The sequence below is a fragment of the Lipomyces oligophaga genome (genome assembly GCF_038497815.1).
Source record: "Lipomyces oligophaga strain CBS 7107 unplaced genomic scaffold V1516scaffold_3, whole genome shotgun sequence".
Lineage (NCBI taxonomy): Eukaryota > Fungi > Ascomycota > Lipomycetes > Lipomycetales > Lipomycetaceae > Lipomyces > [Lipomyces] oligophaga.
This window is the reverse complement of record NW_027117787.1, coordinates 335,751-357,041: the sequence shown is the minus strand read 5'-3', so window position 1 is coordinate 357,041 and position 21,291 is coordinate 335,751. Positions and strand designations below refer to the sequence as shown.

At 41.3% G+C, this 21,291-nt stretch overlaps 6 protein-coding genes and 2 non-coding genes across 8 annotated transcripts; all 8 read left to right on the top strand.

Annotated features, from left to right (window-relative positions):
* The first annotated feature begins 61 nt into the window (after positions 1-61).
* On the top strand, positions 62-3,861 carry V1516DRAFT_672612 (uncharacterized protein). The gene is made up of 3 exons (XM_066921776.1): positions 62-244; positions 292-2,070; positions 2,124-3,861. Exons 1-3 carry the CDS (start codon positions 143-145, stop codon positions 3,690-3,692), a joined length of 3,450 nt encoding a protein of 1,149 aa, XP_066777894.1. The 5' UTR covers positions 62-142; the 3' UTR covers positions 3,693-3,861.
* On the top strand, positions 3,862-5,448 carry V1516DRAFT_672611 (uncharacterized protein). Its single transcript, XM_066921775.1, has one exon. It carries the CDS (start codon positions 3,985-3,987, stop codon positions 5,245-5,247), a length of 1,263 nt encoding a protein of 420 aa, XP_066777893.1. The 5' UTR covers positions 3,862-3,984; the 3' UTR covers positions 5,248-5,448.
* Positions 5,449-5,536: 88 nt separating this feature from the next.
* V1516DRAFT_672610 (Ran-specific GTPase-activating protein 1) lies at positions 5,537-6,888 on the top strand. Its single transcript, XM_066921774.1, has 5 exons — positions 5,537-5,907; positions 5,991-6,100; positions 6,169-6,326; positions 6,389-6,517; positions 6,571-6,888. The coding sequence occupies exons 1-5, from the start codon at positions 5,722-5,724 to the stop codon at positions 6,636-6,638; spliced, it is 651 nt and encodes a 216-aa protein (XP_066777892.1). The 5' UTR covers positions 5,537-5,721; the 3' UTR covers positions 6,639-6,888.
* Positions 6,889-7,141: 253 nt separating this feature from the next.
* V1516DRAFT_663365 (yeats family-domain-containing protein) lies at positions 7,142-8,266 on the top strand (the record flags this gene model as incomplete). Its single annotated transcript, XM_066920502.1, has 6 exons — positions 7,142-7,153; positions 7,292-7,484; positions 7,551-7,702; positions 7,763-7,945; positions 8,001-8,121; positions 8,178-8,266. 6 exons carry the CDS (start codon positions 7,142-7,144, stop codon positions 8,264-8,266), a joined length of 750 nt encoding a protein of 249 aa, XP_066777891.1.
* Positions 8,267-10,513: 2,247 nt separating this feature from the next.
* Positions 10,514-10,963, top strand: V1516DRAFT_606049 (globin-like protein; the record flags this gene model as incomplete). The annotated part of the gene is made up of 1 exon (XM_066919275.1): positions 10,514-10,963. A coding segment is annotated over one exon (450 nt), but the record flags the coding sequence as incomplete, so codon positions are not given.
* Positions 10,964-14,989: 4,026 nt separating this feature from the next.
* On the top strand, positions 14,990-15,060 carry V1516DRAFT_t35. The gene has a single exon. It is a non-coding gene; the product is annotated as a tRNA-Gly (tRNA).
* Positions 15,061-15,790: 730 nt separating this feature from the next.
* On the top strand, positions 15,791-15,873 carry V1516DRAFT_t36. The gene has a single exon. It is a non-coding gene; the product is annotated as a tRNA-Leu (tRNA).
* A 1,930-nt stretch (positions 15,874-17,803) lies between these two features.
* V1516DRAFT_663363 (XRN 5'-3' exonuclease N-terminus-domain-containing protein) lies at positions 17,804-20,801 on the top strand (the record flags this gene model as incomplete). The annotated part of the gene is made up of 2 exons (XM_066920501.1): positions 17,804-17,808; positions 18,077-20,801. 2 exons carry the CDS (start codon positions 17,804-17,806, stop codon positions 20,799-20,801), a joined length of 2,730 nt encoding a protein of 909 aa, XP_066777889.1.
* Between the last annotated feature and the right edge of the window lie 490 nt (positions 20,802-21,291).

Here is a 21,291-nt window from a genome sequence, read left to right as displayed (position 1 = left end):
CGGCTCAACATAACTTTTGGAAGCTGGAACAGGTTAAAAATCTAAAAAACTTAATTGTTCAGCAAACTCTGATCTTTTCTGTTTTTTGAGGTTTTTTTCTTCTTGTCAGTAATAGAGAGAGTCCTCAAAATTGATTATAAGCATGGTGATTGATAAGACGTCGCAACCCGATAGTGCTTTCAACGAATTGCTGAATCCGGTGTATCATGGAAAGAAACTGACAGATCCAATCAAATCTGCTGAAGTGGGTAGAAGATGACAAGGTTAACGGACTTATGCTAACAAGAATAGGATAAATGGCTTTTGTTACCAGCGTTTTTGAAAGTGAAAGGACTAGTCAAGCAGCATCTAGATTCATTCAATTATTTCGTCAATGTGGATATCAAGAAGATTGTCAAGGCGAACGAAAGAGTCGTAAGCGATGTTGACCCCGAGTTTTATTTGAAGTACCTCGATATCAGGGTTGGGATGCCAATACGCCGGGAGCAAAACAGTTTAAATCCCGACATAGCACCGCAGGAGTGTCGACTTCGCGATCTGACTTATGCAGCTCCGATATTTGTCGACGTAGAGTATACTCGGGGCAAAAAAATAGTCATTCATCGAGGACTAGAAATCGGGCGAATGCCTGTTATGTTACGAAGCGAGCGTTGTGTTTTAGCTGGCAAAAATGAGGCCGAAATGGCTACTTTAATGGAATGTCCTCTTGACCCTGGCGGGTATTTCATTGTTAATGGTACAGAAAAGGTAATTTTAGTCCAGGAACAGCTGAGCAAAAATCGGATCATCGTCGAAGCCGATGAGAAAAAGGGTATTTTCCAGGCTTCGGTTACTAGTTCGACTCATGAGCGGAAATCAAAAACCTATATTTTAACAAAACACGGCAAGATTTATCTTAAACATAATTCCATCTCAGACGATATCCCAATCGTGTTAGCACTAAAAGCATGTGGGATAATCTCCGACTCAGAGATTTTACAGCTGGTCACAGGCTCAGATCCCAGATACCAAGATGTTTTTGCAATCAATATTGAGGAGTGTGCAAAGTTGAACGTGTTTACTCAGCAGCAGGCCCTCGAATATTTAGGATCCAAAGTCAAGACAAGTCGCAGACCAATGAGTCCCCGGTTAACTCCACTTCAAGAAGGACTTGAAGCGTTAGCATCTACAGTTATTGCGCATATTTCAGTTAATAATTTAGACTTCAAGGAAAAGGCTATCTACATGGCTATCATGACACGTAGGGTTTTGATGGCTATGGTCAATCCTGAGCTTGTTGATGATCGTGATTACGTGGGCAACAAACGGTTGGAATTGGCAGGCCAATTATTATCTCTTTTGTTCGAAGATCTATTCAAGAAGTTCAACAATGACTTTAAAACCAGTATCGACAAAGTTCTTAAAAAACCCAACAGGACAAGCGAATTCGATGCATTAATGAACATCACCATACATAGTAATAATATCACAACCGGTATGAATCGGGCAATCTCAACAGGGAATTGGTCTTTAAAGCGCTTCAAGATGGAGCGCGCGGGCGTCACACATGTGTTGAGCCGACTGAGTTATATCAGTGCATTGGGAATGATGACTCGAATATCGAGTCAATTCGAAAAAACGAGAAAAGTCAGCGGTCCGAGATCCTTACAGCCTTCACAATTCGGTATGTTGTGTCCTTCAGATACCCCAGAAGGTGAAGCTTGTGGGTTAGTGAAAAATCTTGCATTGATGACACACATCACCACTGATGATGAAGATGAACCGATAAAAAAGTTGATCTTTGTTTTAGGCGCAGAGAGTATTGCAACTATCACAGGACGTGAATTACATGCTCCTGGCTCGTATGGAATTTTCTTGAATGGTACTCTGCTAGGAATTACTCGGACCCCCTTAAAATTTGTTCATAGGTTTAGGACTCTCCGTCGGAAGGGCAAAATGTCGACGTTCATCAGTTTCAATATTAACAATCACCAAAAGGCTGTGCACATTGCCACGGATGGCGGACGGATCTGTCGACCTTTGATTATTGTGGATGAAGGCATCCCAAGAGTTACTACTCAACACATTGATGTAAGTCCGCGGTATTGGATTTGCAATTTGTTTCCGATACTAATCACTTTCAGGCTTTAAAAGAAGGAAAGATGGTATTTGATGATTTTTTAAAAACAGGCCTGGTCGAATACCTCGACGTTAACGAAGAAAATGATTGCGTCATTGCAATTTATGACAGTCAGATCAACAAATCCACAACACATCTTGAGATCGAGCCTTTTACGATATTGGGGGCGGTCGCAGGACTGATTCCATATCCTCACCATAACCAGTCTCCACGGAATACATATCAATGCGCGATGGGCAAACAAGCCATTGGCGCCATAGCTTATAATCAACTACAGCGGATCGACACTTTACTATATCTGATGGTGTATCCCCAGCAGCCTATGGTTAAGACACGAACTATCGAGTTGATTCAATATGATAAATTGCCGGCCGGTCAAAATGCTACGGTGGCAGTGATGAGTTATTCGGGATACGATATAGAGGATGCGCTTGTTCTTAACAAAGCGTCGATTGATCGAGGATTTGGGAGATGTCAAGTCCTGAAAAAGAATACCACCACTTTGAAACGGTACTCGAATCAAACACATGATCGTCTAGATGGAGTCAAAATAAATGCTAACGGCGAGCCCATTTATAAGCATACGGTATTGGAAGCTGATGGACTACCGGGTGTCGGTGAACAAGTTTCTAATGGCATGGTTTACGTGAACAAGCAAGTTCCGACGAACGCTTCAGATAACATGATTGGGGCTCCGGGTGGACCTGTACAATCTGATGATGACTATAAAGATACCCCTGTTGTCTATAAAGGGCCAGAACCGAGTTATATTGATAAGGTCCTGCTTACATCATCCGAGTCCGAACAACCTTTGGTCAAAGTTCTTCTCCGTCAAACTCGTCGACCTGAACTAGGTGACAAATTTTCATCTCGCCATGGCCAGAAAGGTGTTTGTGGCATAATAGTTCAACAAGAGGATATGCCTTTTTCCGACTCGGGTGTTTGTCCAGATATCATCATGAACCCACATGGATTTCCGTCACGGATGACAGTTGGAAAAATGATCGAACTTGTTTCAGGTAAGGCAGGTGTCCTCGATGGCTCTCTTCAGTATGGAACTGCGTTCGGTGGAAGCAAATTAGAAGATATGTCACGAATTTTGATCGACAAAGGTTTCAGCTATTCCGGTAAGGACATGCTTACTTCTGGGATCACCGGTGAATGTTTACAGGCGTACATTTTTTTTGGACCGATATATTATCAAAAACTCAAGCATATGGTGCTTGATAAGATGCATGCACGTGCTCGTGGTCCACGAGCAGTTCTGACTCGCCAGCCAACAGAAGGTCGCTCGAGGGACGGCGGATTAAGATTAGGAGAGATGGAACGCGACTGCCTGATTGCTTATGGAGCGTCTCAATTACTTTTAGAACGGTTAATGATTTCGTCTGATGCTTTCGAAGTCGATGTTTGTAATCATTGTGGGCTCATGGGCTATAACGGCTGGTGTACCAGCTGTCAGTCAACAAAGAATGTATATAAACTGACGGTGCCGTATGCTGCTAAGCTATTGTTCCAGGAGCTGCTCTCTATGAATGTTGCACCGCGATTAAGACTCGATGATGCTTTTTAGTTCCGTCTTAATTTAGATTGATGCCAGCTAGAAGTCAAAATATAATCTAATACAAATGCGTTAAATCTTACTGTTCCAGCCGCCTAGATCTCCCAGCTGGGAGTAGTAATTGTCGCTGGGACTCCCAGCTGGATGACGTCGCGACAGGTGTTCATTGGAGGACGTGATACACTCATATATTCAGTGTTGTAATAATTATATGGCTTGTTGCTTCTAAACTTTGATTCAATCTGGTAATTTTTATTGTTGTTATCTCATTCTGTATACCTGAACTCTTCCCATTTTTTTTACAATGACAAGGTCGAACGCTGTTGAAAATTCACTTGAATCGGAAGTAATAGGAGTCTCAGTTGGTTTGAATGGGATCAGATCTGCTGTAATGCCTACTCGAACTTTCGACCTCTCAGATGCCGAAACTACTTCGAGCTTGGGACTTTGTACTGATGAGGAAGATGGCGATGAAGAAGATGGCTATGAGGGTGACGGGTATCGTTTGGTCAGAAAGCGGAGTCCTAGTGCGCTATTTGGAATCAAATCTTCAGAATCGAGTCCGGCGAAACGTACTGACTCTGTAGAGACTGATGAAAAGCCAACGGAGAAAGTTATTGTTCCAGATCATTCTGCATATATATGGCCTTCTCAAAGTCCAGCGGGTTGGACAGTTATTTATGAGTGCTTTAAACAGGATAAAACATCATTCGTGTATTTAGCGATCACATTTTGGTTAGCCATCCTCATATTTGGCAGGCAGGCGAGTACCTCACAGAAGGCTTGCATTAGCAACAGTTTAGAATTTGAGGTTGTCAATGATAATATGATCTACGTTGAGAAACCTCTATGTATGTTACCAAACAATAAGGCTGTGATAGATTACAGCATTGCTAGCATCACTCGTACACATGCGGAATCAAGCAAGCAACTGTCATTCAACGTGGGCAAAACCTCTCATAATAGTGCCATTATTACCGTTTCACCTTCTGAGGCATGGGGTACTGTCAATATCTCTAGCGAACTGGTTGTTGGATCGAGCGGAGAATATGTCAAGAAATGGGACATTGTCGAATTTCCTGGCAAACAACCCAAGGCATTGCAATATACTGAGGTTACCAAAGATGAAGTTTTGTTAGGTTTGAAGGCAGCTTGGCGGTTTTCAAGAGATTCATCAGAAAGAATTAAGGATCGATCTGCAAAGCTACTGGCGCCTGCTATCGACAGTGTTTCGAGTTCGTTTACTAGGGTGGAATGGAACAAAGCCAAATCGGCAGCTTCAGTTCTGATTGACAAAGCTTCTAGATACGAGCACGAAGCGAGTGCGTACTCTAAGAATGTAATAGCTCCATTTTTTAAAAGAGAATTTTACAAACTGGAGGAGAATTCGTATATTTTGGCAAAAAGGTCCGCAGAATTGTGTGAGTCGGGGTACAGTGCAGTTCTTGATTTCGCAAATGGTTTTCATGAAAGTGTGAGCGAAAGACTGGGTACTAAAGAGCAGAATTTGAAGAAGGCTAAAGGATCTGCTAACGAGATTTATTCCCAAATTGTTAATATGTTTTGATTGTGCGTGTTATGTTTTATCAAGGTATATGAGGTTTATTGATGTTGGGACTGGCAGGTTTGGTATGGTGTTTGTATGGAGAATACGGTGCGTCATCGATTTTATTTTGTGAGATTTTGAGTTCTAATGGATTGTAAATGGTATGACGGTATATGCTATTATGACGTTCTAATTAATAAATCTATTTGATTTGTATTGTAATAATGTATGATAAAAATATTTTGACTATTCTAAACTGTAGTTTTTGATAAGTTTGGGTGTATACACAAAATAAGATCCGTGTAAGGGTTCTGGATCAATATATTGAAGGTAGCTACTAAATTTTCCATCACGCTCCATCGCGATCCAGCAGGACAATAGACTACACAATCGTCATTTCTCTATTGAAGCATATCCGCAGATTCATTTCAGATACCGGATACAATCAGGATTTCTCAGGGGATTACAAATTTATTTTGTTTGATATAATTTATAATGACGGCAGAAGACACTAAGAAGGAAGAGTCTGCTGAAACTGTTAAGACTGAGGAAACGAAGACCGAATCTTCGTCAGTTCCTACGTCCAACCTATTTAGTCTGTTTGGTGGAAAGCCAGCGGGTACTTCTGCTTTTACTGTTTCGGCGACAACGAGTGAGTCTAAGGAGACGAAAGATGAAGAGGTTAGTTCGGATTGATATATTCGATTTGTTGAAGCGGAAGGGCTGATCTGATGTTGATTCACGTTTATTAACACACGATTTAGGCGGAGGATGAAGCTCCCGAATCGCCCGATGTTCATTTCGAACCTATCGTGAAGCTTGAGAAAGTTGATGTCAAGACCAACGAGGAAGAAGAAGAGGCCGTTTATAAAATGTTTGTCATCCTCACTACAAATGTTTATTTTCTTGTACCTCATATAATTCAAGCTAACTTTGGGCTAGTCGTGCCAAACTTTTCAGATTCGATAAGACTAGTGAGCCTGGTGAATGGAAAGAGCGAGGAACTGGCGATGTCCGTTTCTTGAAGCATAAGGAGAGCGGCAAAGTTCGATTGGTCATGCGCCGTGACAAGACTTTGAAAACTTGTGCTAATCATTACAGTGAGTTTTACGTCTTAGCGTTACAAATTATTGGAATGAAATTATTTAACGCGAATTACTAGTTTTACCCTCAATGGCTTTATCCCCTAACGTTGGCAGCGATCGAAGCTGGGTTTACACTGCATCTGCAGACATTAGTGAAGGTGAACCTGAGGCGATGACTCTTGCCATTCGGTTTGCAAACTCCGAGAGTATGTTTTTATCAGATATAGTTTACTTACCGAATAATTCTAACAATGAATAGATGCAAATGCATTCAAAGAAAAATTCGAAGAAGCTCAGAAAGACAACGAAGCGGCCCTCAAAAAATAATTAACTGATTAATCGAGGTGTGAATCATCAGACTGTAATCTAATTAGTATTCATACATATCTATTATTATTAGCCTGTTTCACACTTCCAGTCCTATTGCAATGTAGAGATTTAAAGCTTTTCGAAATTCTTTGGCATTACATAGTCAGTAGAGCGCGTACTCTTTCAGTGTGAGCTAAGGGTTTTGTCGTAATGCGAGCACAGGGGATTTAGGAATGGCATACCATATTCCAACTGTTTCTATTTCAGATAGTGTTATTCGTTTTCCTAGAGCGTCCTAGAAATAATAATAATATTCTTTTTTTGGTCAATTATTAAACTGACTGGATTGGCTCTTCCGTCGAAGATCGCAGAATTAAGCAGTATCTTTCTAAATCGCAAATTGGATTAAGATACCTCAGTGATTTGATACTGGTTGATTGATTCGTATATCTCTACTGGAATTGTTCGTGATTATTTGAGAAATTTTTTCCTTTTGCTACCGGCATAAAGAAATTATAAGTATGGCTCAAGAGGTATGTATATAGATTCTCCGATTAATGTTTGTGTTCTCTTCCAGATCACCAGATTGAACTGGAATCCGAACAAATCATTCGAAAGCAAGCACGCAGGCTTCCAATCCAAGAATTTAATTTAATTGATTTTTTGTTCAGGTTGTTCGCACAGTCAAGGTTACGACTTCAAGTCATGTTCTGGAGGATGTGGAACCTGTCAGTGAGGGGTTTCCAATGCGGGAGTGGTCAGTCAAGATCTCGCTAGTTGGACCTTCGGGGGAAGAGGTTCCTGCCAATATCTTTGACAAGGTTACTTATAAATTACATCCTACATTTAATAATCCCAACCGAGGTGAGTTCTTTTTTTGACTTGTGGTTAACTGTCTGATTACCGTTTGCTGATAACTTTACCTGTTAGTGATGAAGAAACCTCCATTTAAACTGGAAGAGCAAGGTTGGGGTGAATTCGATATGACAATCTTGTTGCATGTGATGGATAAAGGTGGCGAGCGAACGCTTGTGCATGACTTGAATTTTCTGCAGGCAAAATATGATGTCACTCATAAATTTGTAAGCTGTTCTCAAACCCGGCTGCTTCACTATTTGTGGAACAGTTTACTTACTGTATAGTCATTTCCTACAAATCGACCCGCACTGGCTAAAGTTCTAGCAGAATCAGGTCCAGTCGCCGAAATTGCGGGGACAAATGTGGCAACTGCTAGTCCTGGAGTTGAAGAAGTTAAGAAGGAAAAGCGCAAACTAGATAGCTCTGAATCCGGCAAGAAGAAGAGCAAACATGAAAAGTCCAGCACAGTAAGTTTTGCTAATGTCAGCCGATGTTAGATTTCTTTCCTAACATATTCTGTAGATGGACATGGATCGATTAGCCGAAGGATTGGAAAAACTAGGCGAGGACGATTTGCTGCAGGTGGTTCAAATGGTTACCGAAAATCGGACGGCAGAGATGTATATCAAAAACGATGTCGAAGGTAAGTTTTGCACAATTGGTTAGATTAGGAAGGCCAGCTCTGACTTTATTTTATAGAGGGAGAGTTTCATTTAGACCTTTATACTATGCCCGAAAAGGTTTTGAAGATGCTGTGGGATTTTGTCAAGAAGCGGGGGGAACTATAGCTCGGTTAATGCTGATCTAGGTAGAGACAGTTCAAAGTCACGGGTCAGATCAAGTATTCAAGGTATATAATGACCATGAGTATTTGTCTTTGCCGTTGCTTTCTTTCTTCAGACAATTAAGGTATTGTCGAGATTAGAGACTGAATCGGATCGTTAACTTGGGTGGATAGCTATGTAAAACTGATTGTATTTTGATGTTGCTGGCCTGAGTTGTATGAAATATGACTTATTTGACAGAATATCAGGAGCGAAATTTATGAGAAAAGGTAATAACTGTCAAAGTTGTCAAAGACTACAGACAATGGACTCCGGACAATGGCCCGATAGAACACGACAGGAAGGAGAGACAAAAAAAAAAAAGGAGGGCTTGACTGGCCGCGATAGTTTTGAAACAAGCGGGCTTGATAATTGATGGCATGATCTATGAAGTGCATATGTATTTTGTTTATGGTCAAGATCTCGAGCTGGGTGTTTTAGGAGCCTGTGTAAGATTGGTATGATTATCTGTTATTTTACTCCATTTATATTTTTTTTCATATTTATGTCCATGATACTGTACTAGTTGTATTATTAGTTTTTTGAATGTAAACTTTGAGTTAGTTGACCGGTAAGGAGTTGATCAGCAGAGACCGACGGAAGGCGAATACTGTAGAAGATGCAAAGAAGGCAAGACAGTGAAAGGGGTGAGCGAGGGCACGGCAATGGCCCAAAGAACGCTACGTAGAAGAAGGAGGCGCAAAGGCCCGAGAGACGTTGTTGCGACATGAGATTGAATTAATGAAAGGCGGTCCTAATAAATGAATGCAGGAGAGCAGGATAGAATATGCGCTTGGTATGATAATCTAATATGATCTGCAGAAGGGCTCGAGACGGCGGAGAATAGGTTGCAAGACCTGGTCTACTGAGCGTACGGGTGCAATGTGAAGTCAAAAGTCGGTAAACCACGGCACTCCTCTCAGAAGGGATGGAAGACTTGTCTGTTTAAATCAGATGCGACTTACGTGACGAATTCTGGACTACGGAACACTATCGTCGACGTTGCGGAGAGGGGGTGGGACCGCAAGATTAGGAGAAAACTCAAGCGAAGGACACCGCAGAGGCTACTACTGCAGTAGGGCAGTATTTGGGCTAACTAGGACGGCATGGTAGGGAAGGGGAGGACGACGTAGCTGGGAGACCGCGCTACACGTACTCTGGAAGAAGGCGGAGAGAGCGCAAATTAGAAGACCAGGGAGAAGGTAAAGGCTGACCGGGCTGGATTAGTTTGCACTTTTAAAGTTTACGTCGAACTCGTGCTCACTGTTGCTTCTTTAGTGTGCTGGAAAGCTCGGGGCAGAATGGCGGTAGCTGAGTGCTGTATTTTTCTAGGGAAGTACTTTTCGTTTTAGGAGTGGCCTAAGTAGGACATTCGTCTTACAAGTCAAATACATGAAAAGCAGAGAGAAAGCAGGACTAGAAAAATAATTAGAAAATGTAAAAGAAAGAATAATGTCATTCTTGGTAATATATGCTTGAAATACAATCTATCCAGGGCCAAATGCCACAGAAAGCCTGGGAGTCGGGGAGCCGCTGCGCCGTCCAGGGAGAAAGCCACGGCAATCCTTAGAAGAAAAAGTACTTCACACCGGTGTCCCGAGTAAACAGATTCGATACTGTGAGACCGTCTCGTCAATCCGAGTATAGTCGATAGTGATTGATGATCATCCCCCTCAGGCGGCCTGCCTCTTCGGCTCGCTTTAATTGCTACGGGCACCTCCCAGACTGACTCTTCTTTTTTTTCTTTCCTTTCTCTATACTCTTTTCCCCCATTTCCTTTCCCTCCAGCCCTTGAATCGCCCTCTAGTTCTCTAATCTTACGTTCCGACCTCTCCAGTCAAATCTAGGGAAATGCTTGCTACTTCAATGGCTACTTCAACACCTACAGCTTTCGAGCCCATCTCGCATGACTTGAGCGAAGCTCTTGCTGCTATCGACTTTCAGGAATCGGGTGAATCTTCGTCGTTATCGACCTCCACGAACCAGACCTCGGCTCCCGGCTCACCCGCTTCGAAGGCCGAAGAAGGCACGTTTGAGATTCCAGAAGAAGACGAGGAGGAAGAGGACGAGGAAGATGCTGCTCCTAGCGACAGACAGATCATCGGAGGAGTTATTGTCGGAACCTCAGCTGAAGGAAACGTACCGATCAAGAATGTTTATGACGATGATGAAGAGGAAGACGAGGAGCAGATTATTCCAGTAAAGGGTTCCATCTCTCTTAGTGCAAGCGATGCCCAGGCCATTCGAGAGACCTACTACGAAATCATTGGTGAAGGCTCCATAAATGATGTTGTTTCCGGAGGTACTCTTGCAAATCTGTTTTATAATCAATTTTATCAGAACTTATTTGCTCGCCATCCAGACATCGAGTTTATGTTTCCAGACGTACAGCGACAATCGGCCGCTATCTCTGGCATTTTCTCTTCTGCACTGGCGATGATTGACAATATTCACGTTTTGGATGAAAAACTAGAGCGACTTGGCCGGCGACATGCTTACTTAATGGGTATCGAGCAGGAGCATTTTGAACTTGTTGGAATCGTGTTTATTCAAACTCTACGAGACAGACTTGGCGAACAGTTCACTCCTGGCGTCGAAGCAACCTGGGTCAAGATCTACAGCTACTTGGCTGGAAAGATGGTCGATGCCGGACGGGATGATTTTGGAGAAGAAGTTGAGCCAGCCGGTGTCGCCCTGCTAGTTGCTCTCCAAGAGAAGGCAGTCGGACAGAGCTTTGAGGTTTAAATCATTCCTTTTTCTAATTTTCGTTCCGTGCAGCTCTTTACAAACAAAATCATTTGCTTCATCTCCATAATCATCCTAATCTCATTTCACTAATTCGATATCATTTGTCATCTTACTACCCCTTCGCACTTTCACTCCAACACGATTCATGACGACTGCAATTGCCCTACACAGTCATCCTGTTACGATAATCAAACTGTGCTCGCTTGGGCTTATGTCTATTCTCAAGGGGCTGGCTGTTCGTGTTTATTCCTCTCATTTTCCGTTGCTCCCTTTTATTTTTTTTTTGCTGTCAGGCGCCACCGTTTGCTTTTTGGGATCAAAGTAAACTGCCCTTGTCTAGACGTGTCGCGTGTGTTTTTAGGTTGTCCGTCCACTCTTTATTTATAGTATATGTTTGTTCACTTGATTTTGGTATTCACTTTCTGGTTTTTATTTTGTTTCGAAAGCGCTTTTGGATTTCCTTTTGACAATTTCCTGTAGTCTTGATGTTCTATGTGTGTGCTGCGTGGTGTTGATATTCTAGGGATAGGCTACGTTACTCCAATCTCTTCTATCTATGTTTTTGGGTATATTTATTTCTGTTAGGTTTATATATAAAACTAGAAATGAAGTTTGTCGTCATTCGCTACTCAAGTAAAATATGTATTCTGTAATCTGATCATGATTCGGGTGATATTGAATCGAAATATATTATTAGAGAGTCGGAGCAGTACTCGAAACACTATGCATCGGCATTCACGCGCAGTTTTGGATGGAACAGAGGAGGAGTAACCACTAGTGAAACCTACTGAACGCCGTCCTAATATGCTATATTGAGATCATCATCGGGCGCCTCCTAGCAATTTATCCAGTCGACTGCGCAGCTGGTCAGGGTCGGGCTGGATAATGGACCTGGATAAATTGGGCCTCTTGTAACTGCTGGAGAGCACACAGTATAACAGATTGCAGAAGATCATTATCTGAGATCCATTGTTCCTTGGACTTTCTAGTCTAAGAGATTTTATGCCGTTTTCCCACAGGTTTGCTATCTGATCGCTGCGGATCAATCTTGGGGTAGTAGTCTGGCAATATAACAGAGGCGCAGAGGCACCGAACACGAGGACAAGTGTCGGAGCGGCATGCTTGCTGACAAGGGGATGGACATGTGGAAGAGCACTGTGTCGACATGGCACACAGATAATGACGACGGACGATCCACACCGCATGGAAATTGAGGGCTTGTTGCTCGTTTTGATTTCGCTGCTAGATCGGGCCGGCCGCCACAAGAGCAAGCAGACACATGCACAGTTGGCTTGATCTGTATCCTGCGATGGGTGTTTTAGGAGCTGCACATATATTCAGCATACAGACAGACAACAGCGGATTTATTACATGCTAATATCACTACTTACGTGACGCTCAGAATGAAATGGCTTGCTGGTATGTTTATCATTTAAGAATTCGGAATTTATCCCGGTTACAGCATTTCTTTTTTTTCGGATAAATCTTCGATCGAACGGAGCGATCTATTTGAAGGCAATTGAGTACAGCAGTCGATAGAGTTCCCCCCTTCTCTTCGTCCGCCCCCTTCCGTTAACATCCCTTGAATCTCATTTTGCTTTGTTTAATAGTCTAATAGTCTGAGATCACATGTCTTAGAGATTCGACGCTTGACAGCCAAAAAGCAAGCAAAAAATAGGGGCACTTCAGTGGCCAAAAAGGGGTAGCTGTACACAATTTAGACTTTTTTGCCATCGTGTGGTCGGCCGCTTCTTTGCACGTTTTCACTCATCCTCGTTGGCGACAGTTTCTCGAAAACTAATCTCGACGGGCTCGGGCTCTCCTGGATCCGGTCAACTGCACACTAATGTACTAAGGCGATCGATATGCTCAATCCATCGATTAGCCAATCGTTAATTGCATAAGTCGCCACCGAAGATCTCCATAGTAAGGGCCCAGAAGGCTGGTTGGGACTTGCTTGGAGAGTCCACTCCAGACAAGGCTTTGGCATTGGCTTTGGTTTTGGTTTTGGCTTTTGTGTGTCTTGTCTGTCTGTCTATCTTGTCAACTTCCGACTTCAAACCCTTACGAATGATCTGGAAATAGGGGCTGAGAAGAATACTGACGTTTCTTAGTGGCAGCTGTAGTTGAGCTCTCAGCTCTCCTCCAGATTCTCCGCTCGCTGACATGTAACTGACGTTTCTTCTCTATGTGTTTCTTACCTTCTTATATTCGGTGCAGACTATATGGTCGGACTGATCACTTTTCGAATCTCCCTGTTGGGTCTAGGACAAGCTTCACAGCAATGGCTGATATTTTCTGCCATGTCATGCATACCAACTCTTGCATGCTTAGCCTCATCTGAGTCCTGCAAAAACCCTCCTTATATCAGTCTACATACCACTACGTCGTCTGGCTGCTTTCGACTCTTGTACGTACAGATTTTGTTTGCCTGGCCTGCTTTAGTGTGCATGCATCCAGCATTCCCATCCTAGCTCTAATTTTTTCTGACGTCGCCTCTTCAATCTTACATCGCATCGCAGACCTGTTTTGTGTCTTTTTGGTCGCATACCCCCGACCGTGCTATTTCTGCGCTGCATTAAAAGTCCCATGCCTTGCCTGCAGGTGTCTTGGACTTATTGACTGACGACTAATTCTGGTTGCCTTGTGTTTTTAATCCCACATAGCGATAGCGATATATAGTGTTCTTTGTCTGAAAGTATTTTCGACAATCCAGCCCATTTAATATTTCAGCTACCTTTTATTTGATATCTAAATGGCGCTTTCCTGATACATTAGTCTGAAAATTGCATTTTAGAGTATAATCTAGTCGGTTGCATTGTTTACTCGGTTTACTAGCGAAACCTAACCGAGTCTAGTATGCTCAAGCTGCCAAAGATATTGCGAGAGAATACCACCGCAATTATGGGGCCGCGCATTATGTATCGTATCTTCGGCGTTTCCTCTTCTATCTAGAGAATGTTTACTGTAGTTATATCCTCACACATGAGAATACCACGGCCAGATACATAGGCAATTATATAGCAGCATTCTGAAATGTAGTTTGAGTGAATTACTGCTCTATAACTCTATAATGAATTTCCTGCCTAGATGGCAGCTACACTTCTTAAGTTTCTAGTACAAGCGTTGTATAGCAGAAGAGTGGTTTATACTTGTAGTTCCTTGTTTACGGACGACTGGCTCGTCGATTGGAAATTGAATTCTCACTTTTCTTGTCCCAGAGTTCAGCATCTGAAATGTGTATATATTTTATATCGTCTCCTCTGAGATTTGGAATTTGATCTTGCTACAGAGGTGAAACATTGAAAAGCCAATTACCATTACTTGATATAGTGCGATGATACATACTAGATAATACGCCCTTGGCTTAAAATTACAACTTCAATCGTTTACGTTCGTGCAATGAATCCGGTTAGATTACGAATGCATGAGCATGGAGATAACGACGGCATATCTACTTTTAGAACAGACGCAAACTTGTTGCATCTCGACCGATTTAAAATAGGACTTCTTTATTATCTAATGTTTTTAGTAATTGCTATGATCGTTACCATTGTTCTAGGATTACTTCATTTGCATGGATAATTTTTAAGCAATTTCTTTTTTGGCTACAAATTCTAGTAATCGAGTTGAATCAATAAAATAGTTATTCCGGTGAATTACAAATATTATTCCTGATCTTTGTATCTGAGTTCACTTGAGATTATTCCTAAAAAGCCAATTTTTACTTTCTATATTTTTTATGATTACAATAATACACTCCACTCTAGGAAATCCAGAAAATTACAAGCTGATTGTAATATATCCTTGCAGAACAAGACTATCTTTTGTTAATCAACCAAATCTAGTAAGCAGTTCAATATTTTGTCAGTCGAGTCAAACCCTTAGCCCTGTATGTAGCAGCCCTGGTCAATTTAGTTTTTCCTTGACAAGAACTAGGCGTTAGTGGTTTAGCGGTAAAATTCGTCGTTGCCATCGACGAGCCCCCGGTTCGACTCCGGGCTGACGCATATTTTTGTTGTTAGTATTTTCGTTTAACTTCACATTTATTTTTCTACTTCGAAAATTAGGAAATCAATATATCAGGTACCGATTATTTGGCTGGTTGCTACCACAAGTTTCCACAACAGGTAATTAATCAGCTGACTATCTAGTGAGATGACTAACGGGATTTACTGATCTATTAGTCAGATACAGACCTCACCGCTAGCCTCTTCAGTTTAATTTTCAGACCTCCTTCTTTGCGTATGTAAATCTAGAAGAAAATGATGCTTATGAAAAGACTGAAACCAGGTGTAGTCCCTTCAAGAAGCGCATATAACTATTTGATTTGGCTACTAGTTTTTAAAGTATCTGGGACTGACAGCCAATTACAAAAAATGAAAAGCTACTCTTGTACTCCTACGGAAAAACTCCTTTGGCTCGGAGAATTTCAAGAAACTGACCAAACAGAGTCTCCCGCATTTAATATCTGAACACTCGATATAGACCACAGGCATTAGCTATATTAAAAGATCAGAAGGTTATCCATAGATATGCCCCAACCTCTGATATATTACTCCTATTATATGTACTTAACTAGACTGTATCATCGAAAGGTAATATCGTACTTTCGACAATGATTTATCGGTGGATATTAAGATTAGATTATGCAAAGAATAAAATTAACCAAGATAAAATTCAAGCCAACTGTTTAATTTATCTTTATGAAAGTAAATTCTGCCGCATCTCTAAGATTAGGGCAATCTGGCCGAGTTGGTCTAAGGCGTGAGATTAAGGTTCTCATCTCTTCGGAGGCCTGGGTTCGAATCCCAGGGTTGTCAATATTTTTTTTGATCCTTCATATTCTGTCCCTGTGTTCCGTCTATATTACCTCATTCGCTTGTTCGCAATGTAAATCAGCAAATAGGAAGTTACGTGATAATAATTGTTTACAATGCTATCTTTCTGTTTTAAGAGGTTTGGCTTTGATATTTCATTCCAGGTTGCATTGTCGAGCACATTTTTCTGCTCGCAAAGAATGTAACGAAATAATTTTTTGCTAGTCAAAAGCAAAATCTACTAGTAGATATATTGCTAGCTGAAACTATGAAGCAATCGCAAAGTAGGATTAGCCTCTAATAGTCTGTTATGTCCGATCTTGTGAAATACGAAAATTTCAGTATCTCGGATCTCAGATATAAGTCCCCGCTGACCATGGTTTTGATTTGAACATTACATCAATCATATTCAATGGACTGGCAGTTGTTGTAGTTCTGATAGTGATTATCTACTTGAACTCTAGTTATTCATTGTCTGTGTCACCGAGAGCGACTAGTAAAAACAAGAGCAATGAGAGCAGAGCAAAGCACTTGCAGAAAAGTAAGAGCACACAAAATATTAGCTATGCTGTTATTTGTTATTTGCTTTGTAGCTACCTTTAGTGCTCTTATGTTCTTGTTTTAAATCACGATTTAGGCTATTGGATCGATTTTTGCTTTGCTTGCATATCGACTTTGCTAGCCAGTAGTTTCTATCTGCCATTTTCAATATGTTTTCTTCCGTATTTCTTTATCTCTGCTTTAATATTTGGCACTCATAGCATTTTGGACTCTTCAGGCATTAATTAAAACCTCAGTTATTTAGAGCAATGGGTATATAAAATCCCATTTTCGCACTATTCTAGCAGTATACACTATAGACTATTACTGGCTTATTTTATCCCATCAATTCCTAGAAGTTCGCATATCATTTGACTTCATTGCTTAGAAAAGCATTGGATTTTGTATTCTCTTGCTTCCAAGTTTCAATCTTCAAATTACTTCGGTATCTAGTTTTCTCTCTATTGTCCAAATGATATACAACAAGGAGAGCGATTGCGGGTGAAAGACATCCGACTTTCAAAGTGTTAATTTTAACGACTGCTAGGTATTCTGGTATTTTCCATAGACTGACTAGCTATTCCACTGTCATTCCATAATTTTTGTAGATACTTATTCATCATATCACAGATACTTCACAGAACTGGGAAAGGATTGAACTGCCTAGAAGCTCAATTTTCTAAGTCCTATTATGCAAGAGAGATATATTCATTTTTCAGCCCAAAGCGACGATCACTTTGAACGCTTATCAAATGGTACGCGTCAATCAGAATATTATCCTCAATTTTATGATAAGCTTTAGAATTTGGTGTCGATAGCCGAACAAACTAAGATTATATAAGTTATTATATAATTATTCACGTGATTATGGACATGGAGCCGTCTTACCATCATACCCTGAGATAGTTTGCATCAATTTTTTCACTCGGTATGATATTCTTGCTCTTATGTATTTTAAGAAAAGGGTACCTAGCAATGAATACGTTTCGGATATTTACATATTAAAATAGCAGATTGAGTTTTACAATTGTTTGGATTGAATCTGTGGACCTTGTTCCGACAGCTCTGTACTTTGTACGAAAGCATACATTATCCTGACGTAAGTTGGATTATCAGTGATTTCGAATCTTCAAGCAAGATCGAGGAATTATATGATGACTAGAGTGCATTTGGCTCGAGATATTTGTGGATGTCAGATAAAAGTTGTTTAATTACGAGTTTTATTCAGATATTCTTACAAACTCGATGTGGAAAAACACACGCTACCTTTTTAATTTGTTCTGACTTCTTTCCTCAATTTGCTGAAGAAACTTTTCTATTATTGCAAATTTTTCTAACTCAAATATAGGTTTATTGTTTACTGATAACCAGTGTTATTGATTAGGATTTTATCATGGGGTCAGCATTACTTTTGCTCTGATATGATTTTAGGTAAGGCGTGGTTTATTCTTTTGCTTGCATGTAGTGGCTCCGGATACTGTTTAATTTTTATTCTGTTTGAAATACCTTTTGAAAGTTATTCTGTGTATCTTTAATTTCTGCTTTTGTCTTCAATCGACCGCGTTATTCCGCTGCGAGCAAGCAAAAGAATACAACCGTCGCAACCTCAAATTGGTTTAGTAAAAATTTCTGCGACATATAGTAACTTGTAAATTCTTTCTTATAGTGTACCGGCATTATTTAGATGGTTATCTCGAAAATATCCACGAATTGTGACTAGTGTGATTGAAGAACCAGATCGAGAGATTGATGGAATCACATATCCTGCCGATTTCTCAAGACCGAACCCAAATGAAGAACTGGATAATTTGTATCTTGATATGAATGGCATAGTTCATCCATGCAGTCATCCTGAGAATCGTCCTCCACCCGGGTCGGAAGATGAGATGATGCTTGAGGTTTTCCGGTATACCGATCGAGTAGTTAGTATGGCTAGGCCCAGAAAAGTGCTTATGATTGCTGTCGATGGCGTGGCTCCGCGGGCAAAGATGAATCAGCAACGCTCAAGAAGATTCAGATCGGCTAAGGAAGCAAAAGAGAAAGATGATGCGAAGGCGCGAATGGTTGCAGAGATGGAAGCAATGGGCAAGATAATAGATGATAGTGTTAAGGATAAACGATCGTGGGATACAAATGTGATTACGCCTGGGACGCCATTTATGGATAAGCTTGCAAAAGCAATTCGATACTGGGTCGTTTATAAACTGAATACTGAGCCTGGATGGAGAGATTTGGAGGTGATTATTTCTGATGCTGCTGTTCCTGGTGAAGGTGAGCACAAGATTATGGAGTTCATCCGTAGTCAACGGCAATCACCTTATTACGACCCTAACACTTCTCATGCAATTTATGGTTTGGATGCGGATCTTATTATGCTTGGTCTTGCCACGCATGAACCTCATTTTCGTGTTCTTCGGGAAGATGTATTTTTCCAAGACCGGAGTGGCCCACGAGTGTGTCATATGTGCGGTCAGCCAGGCCATCAAGCTGCACAGTGTACAGGAGAACGAAAGATCAAAAATGGCGAATTTGATGAGCTCGGCAGTAAGCCTATCAAGCCAGAGAAGAAACCCTTTATTTGGTTACATGTCGGCATCTTGCGCGAGTACTTAGATCAAGAGTTGTTTATTCACAACCTACCATTTAAGTTTGATCTAGAGCGTGCCATCGACGATTGGGTGTTCCTATGTTTTTTCGTTGGAAATGATTTCTTGCCACATATTCCGTCACTTGAAATTCGTGAAAATGGAATTGATAAATTAGTTAATATCTGGAGGCGAACTTTACCCCAGGGACATGATTATCTTACGCTTGATGGTACGGTTAACATTCCCGGTATGGAGACATTATTACGGGAATTAGGTCATCAAGAACCCTTTATCTTCCAAAAGCGCCAAGAATTCGAATTGCGACGAAATGGTGGGCAGCCACCAAACCGACAAAGACAAAATGATGAAAAAGATTCAATAACCCATTCTAAAGGTGCTAATGGGCGGCGACAAATCGTTAACCCCCGAACTAATGAGCCGATCGTGAACCGTTATAAGGCTGATATTGGTCCTACCTCTGCTCCTAGTGATATTCCTTTAGTTTCACTAGCGGATGCTAAAAAGCCTACATTCAATGCGAATGTAGCTAATCGAAGCGCAGCGTCGTATTTAAAGGCACAGATGCTAGCTAGAAAGAAATCAACGGTGACTGACGCAATAACAGCTACTTCAGTTTCTGCGGAGAGCGTGACCTCTGAAGAGACTGATCATACGACGGCGACTGAAGTGACCAAGAATACGGAGACTGATTCTACAGATGATGTTCCTATTACTTCTATAAAGCGCAAAGCTGAAGAGGAAGCTATCGAGACTGGGCGACAGACATCTATACCCACAGCTGCAGAGTCCGGTGATGCACAGGCAACGGAAGTTAAACGACTGAAGACGCAAGACGAATCCGAACCAACTTCAGCGTCTATTCCAGTCGATTCTTCTGAATCTGAAGATGAAAATACAGATTCTGTCCGGCTTTGGGAGCAAGGGTACCGCGATCGATACTATACGCAAAAGTTCAAAGCCAGAACCATGGAAGAACGTGAAAGTATTCGTCGTGCCGTGGTTCGGTCTTATATAGAAGGGGTTTGCTGGGTATTGTTATATTACTACCAGGGATGCCCATCATGGACTTGGTTTTATCCTTATCATTACGCACCTTTTGCCGGTGATTTTACGGACATCAGAGATACCGTAATAACGTTTGAAAAAGGAAAGCCATTTCGTCCTTATGAACAGTTGATGGGTGTTATGCCTTCAGCATCAGCTCATGTATTACCGCCTCTGCTTCGGCCACTAATGACTGATAAAGAATCTGATATTAGTGATTTTTATCCTACAGACTTCCCAATCGATATGAATGGCAAAAAAATGGCATGGCAAGGTGTAGCATTGTTACCATTCATCGACGAGCTACGACTTCTAACTGCGATCAACGAAAAATATCCAATGTTGTCCGCGGATGAGCATGCAAGGAACGGGTTTGGGCACGAAGCAGTATTCGTATCTGGACATAGCCACGTAGGAGCCGAGATTCTCCGACTGGTTTACTCATCGACAAGTTCGGAAGAAAATCGGTACAGTATTTTGAATCCATTATTATCGCGAGGATTGATTGGCGCAGTCAAGAGAGACCCAAGTTATCTTCCGGCTAATCCTAGAGTTGCATTCCCACTAAACGACACAGATCCCGATACTTTTGTCTCGTCTACATTAGCAACAGAAAGCGTGAAGTATAGTTCTATAGAAGATAATACTGCTTTGTCCGCTTATTACGCAATACCTATTCCGAGAGTTAAGAACAAGAGCATGCTTCTTCCTGGCTGTCAGCCCAAACTGACGAGTTGATTTTTTTGTTGCCTTTAATTTTCCTTGATTTTTTTATTTTCTGTATATTTAGGGTTGTTAATGTTGCATGGTTTTAGGAAGTCGAATCAGAATTGGTGATGGTTACGTGGTCCCTTTGAACTAGCTTTTAATCACGAAGAAGAATGCCATCTGAGTTTTTCTTTAACAACAAACAGTAAATATTTCCTGAATATCCCAAAACCGAAACTTCTGCCACCGTTTTTCTTGTTGTTCCGATATGCATTACGAGTCGCCTACGCAATATTTCAAATTCCAATAGCAAAACGAGGCGTTTTACAGGCTGTGTCTAAAAATATGAAGATGTCAGTCGACGCTTACTTTTTTCCCGCCGTCTTGGTCAAGCTCGGCTCGCTTAGTTTCTTTGGGAGGAGACATGATGGTAGATGACACGTCTGTGAACTAATGGAGGACGCGTAAAGTGCTAATTATATAAGCTATTATATAATCACAAGCACTTCAGCTTCCTATA

Bases quoted from the DNA above. Each gene is read 5' to 3' on its own strand.
- V1516DRAFT_672610 (XM_066921774.1), top strand. From the start codon at position 5,722: ATGACGGCAGAAGACACTAAGAAGGAAGAGTCTGCTGAAACTGTTAAG. The intron at 5,908-5,990 runs GTTAGTTCGGAT...CACACGATTTAG, and splicing joins AGGAGACGAAAGATGAAGAG to GCGGAGGATGAAGCTCCCGA. The intron at 6,101-6,168 runs GTTTGTCATCCT...ACTTTGGGCTAG, and splicing joins GAAGAGGCCGTTTATAAAAT to TCGTGCCAAACTTTTCAGAT.
- V1516DRAFT_672612 (XM_066921776.1), top strand. From the start codon at position 143: ATGGTGATTGATAAGACGTCGCAACCCGATAGTGCTTTCAACGAATTG. The intron at 245-291 runs GTGGGTAGAAGA...TAACAAGAATAG, and splicing joins ATCCAATCAAATCTGCTGAA to GATAAATGGCTTTTGTTACC. The intron at 2,071-2,123 runs GTAAGTCCGCGG...AATCACTTTCAG, and splicing joins TTACTACTCAACACATTGAT to GCTTTAAAAGAAGGAAAGAT.
- V1516DRAFT_672611 (XM_066921775.1), top strand. From the start codon at position 3,985: ATGACAAGGTCGAACGCTGTTGAAAATTCACTTGAATCGGAAGTAATA.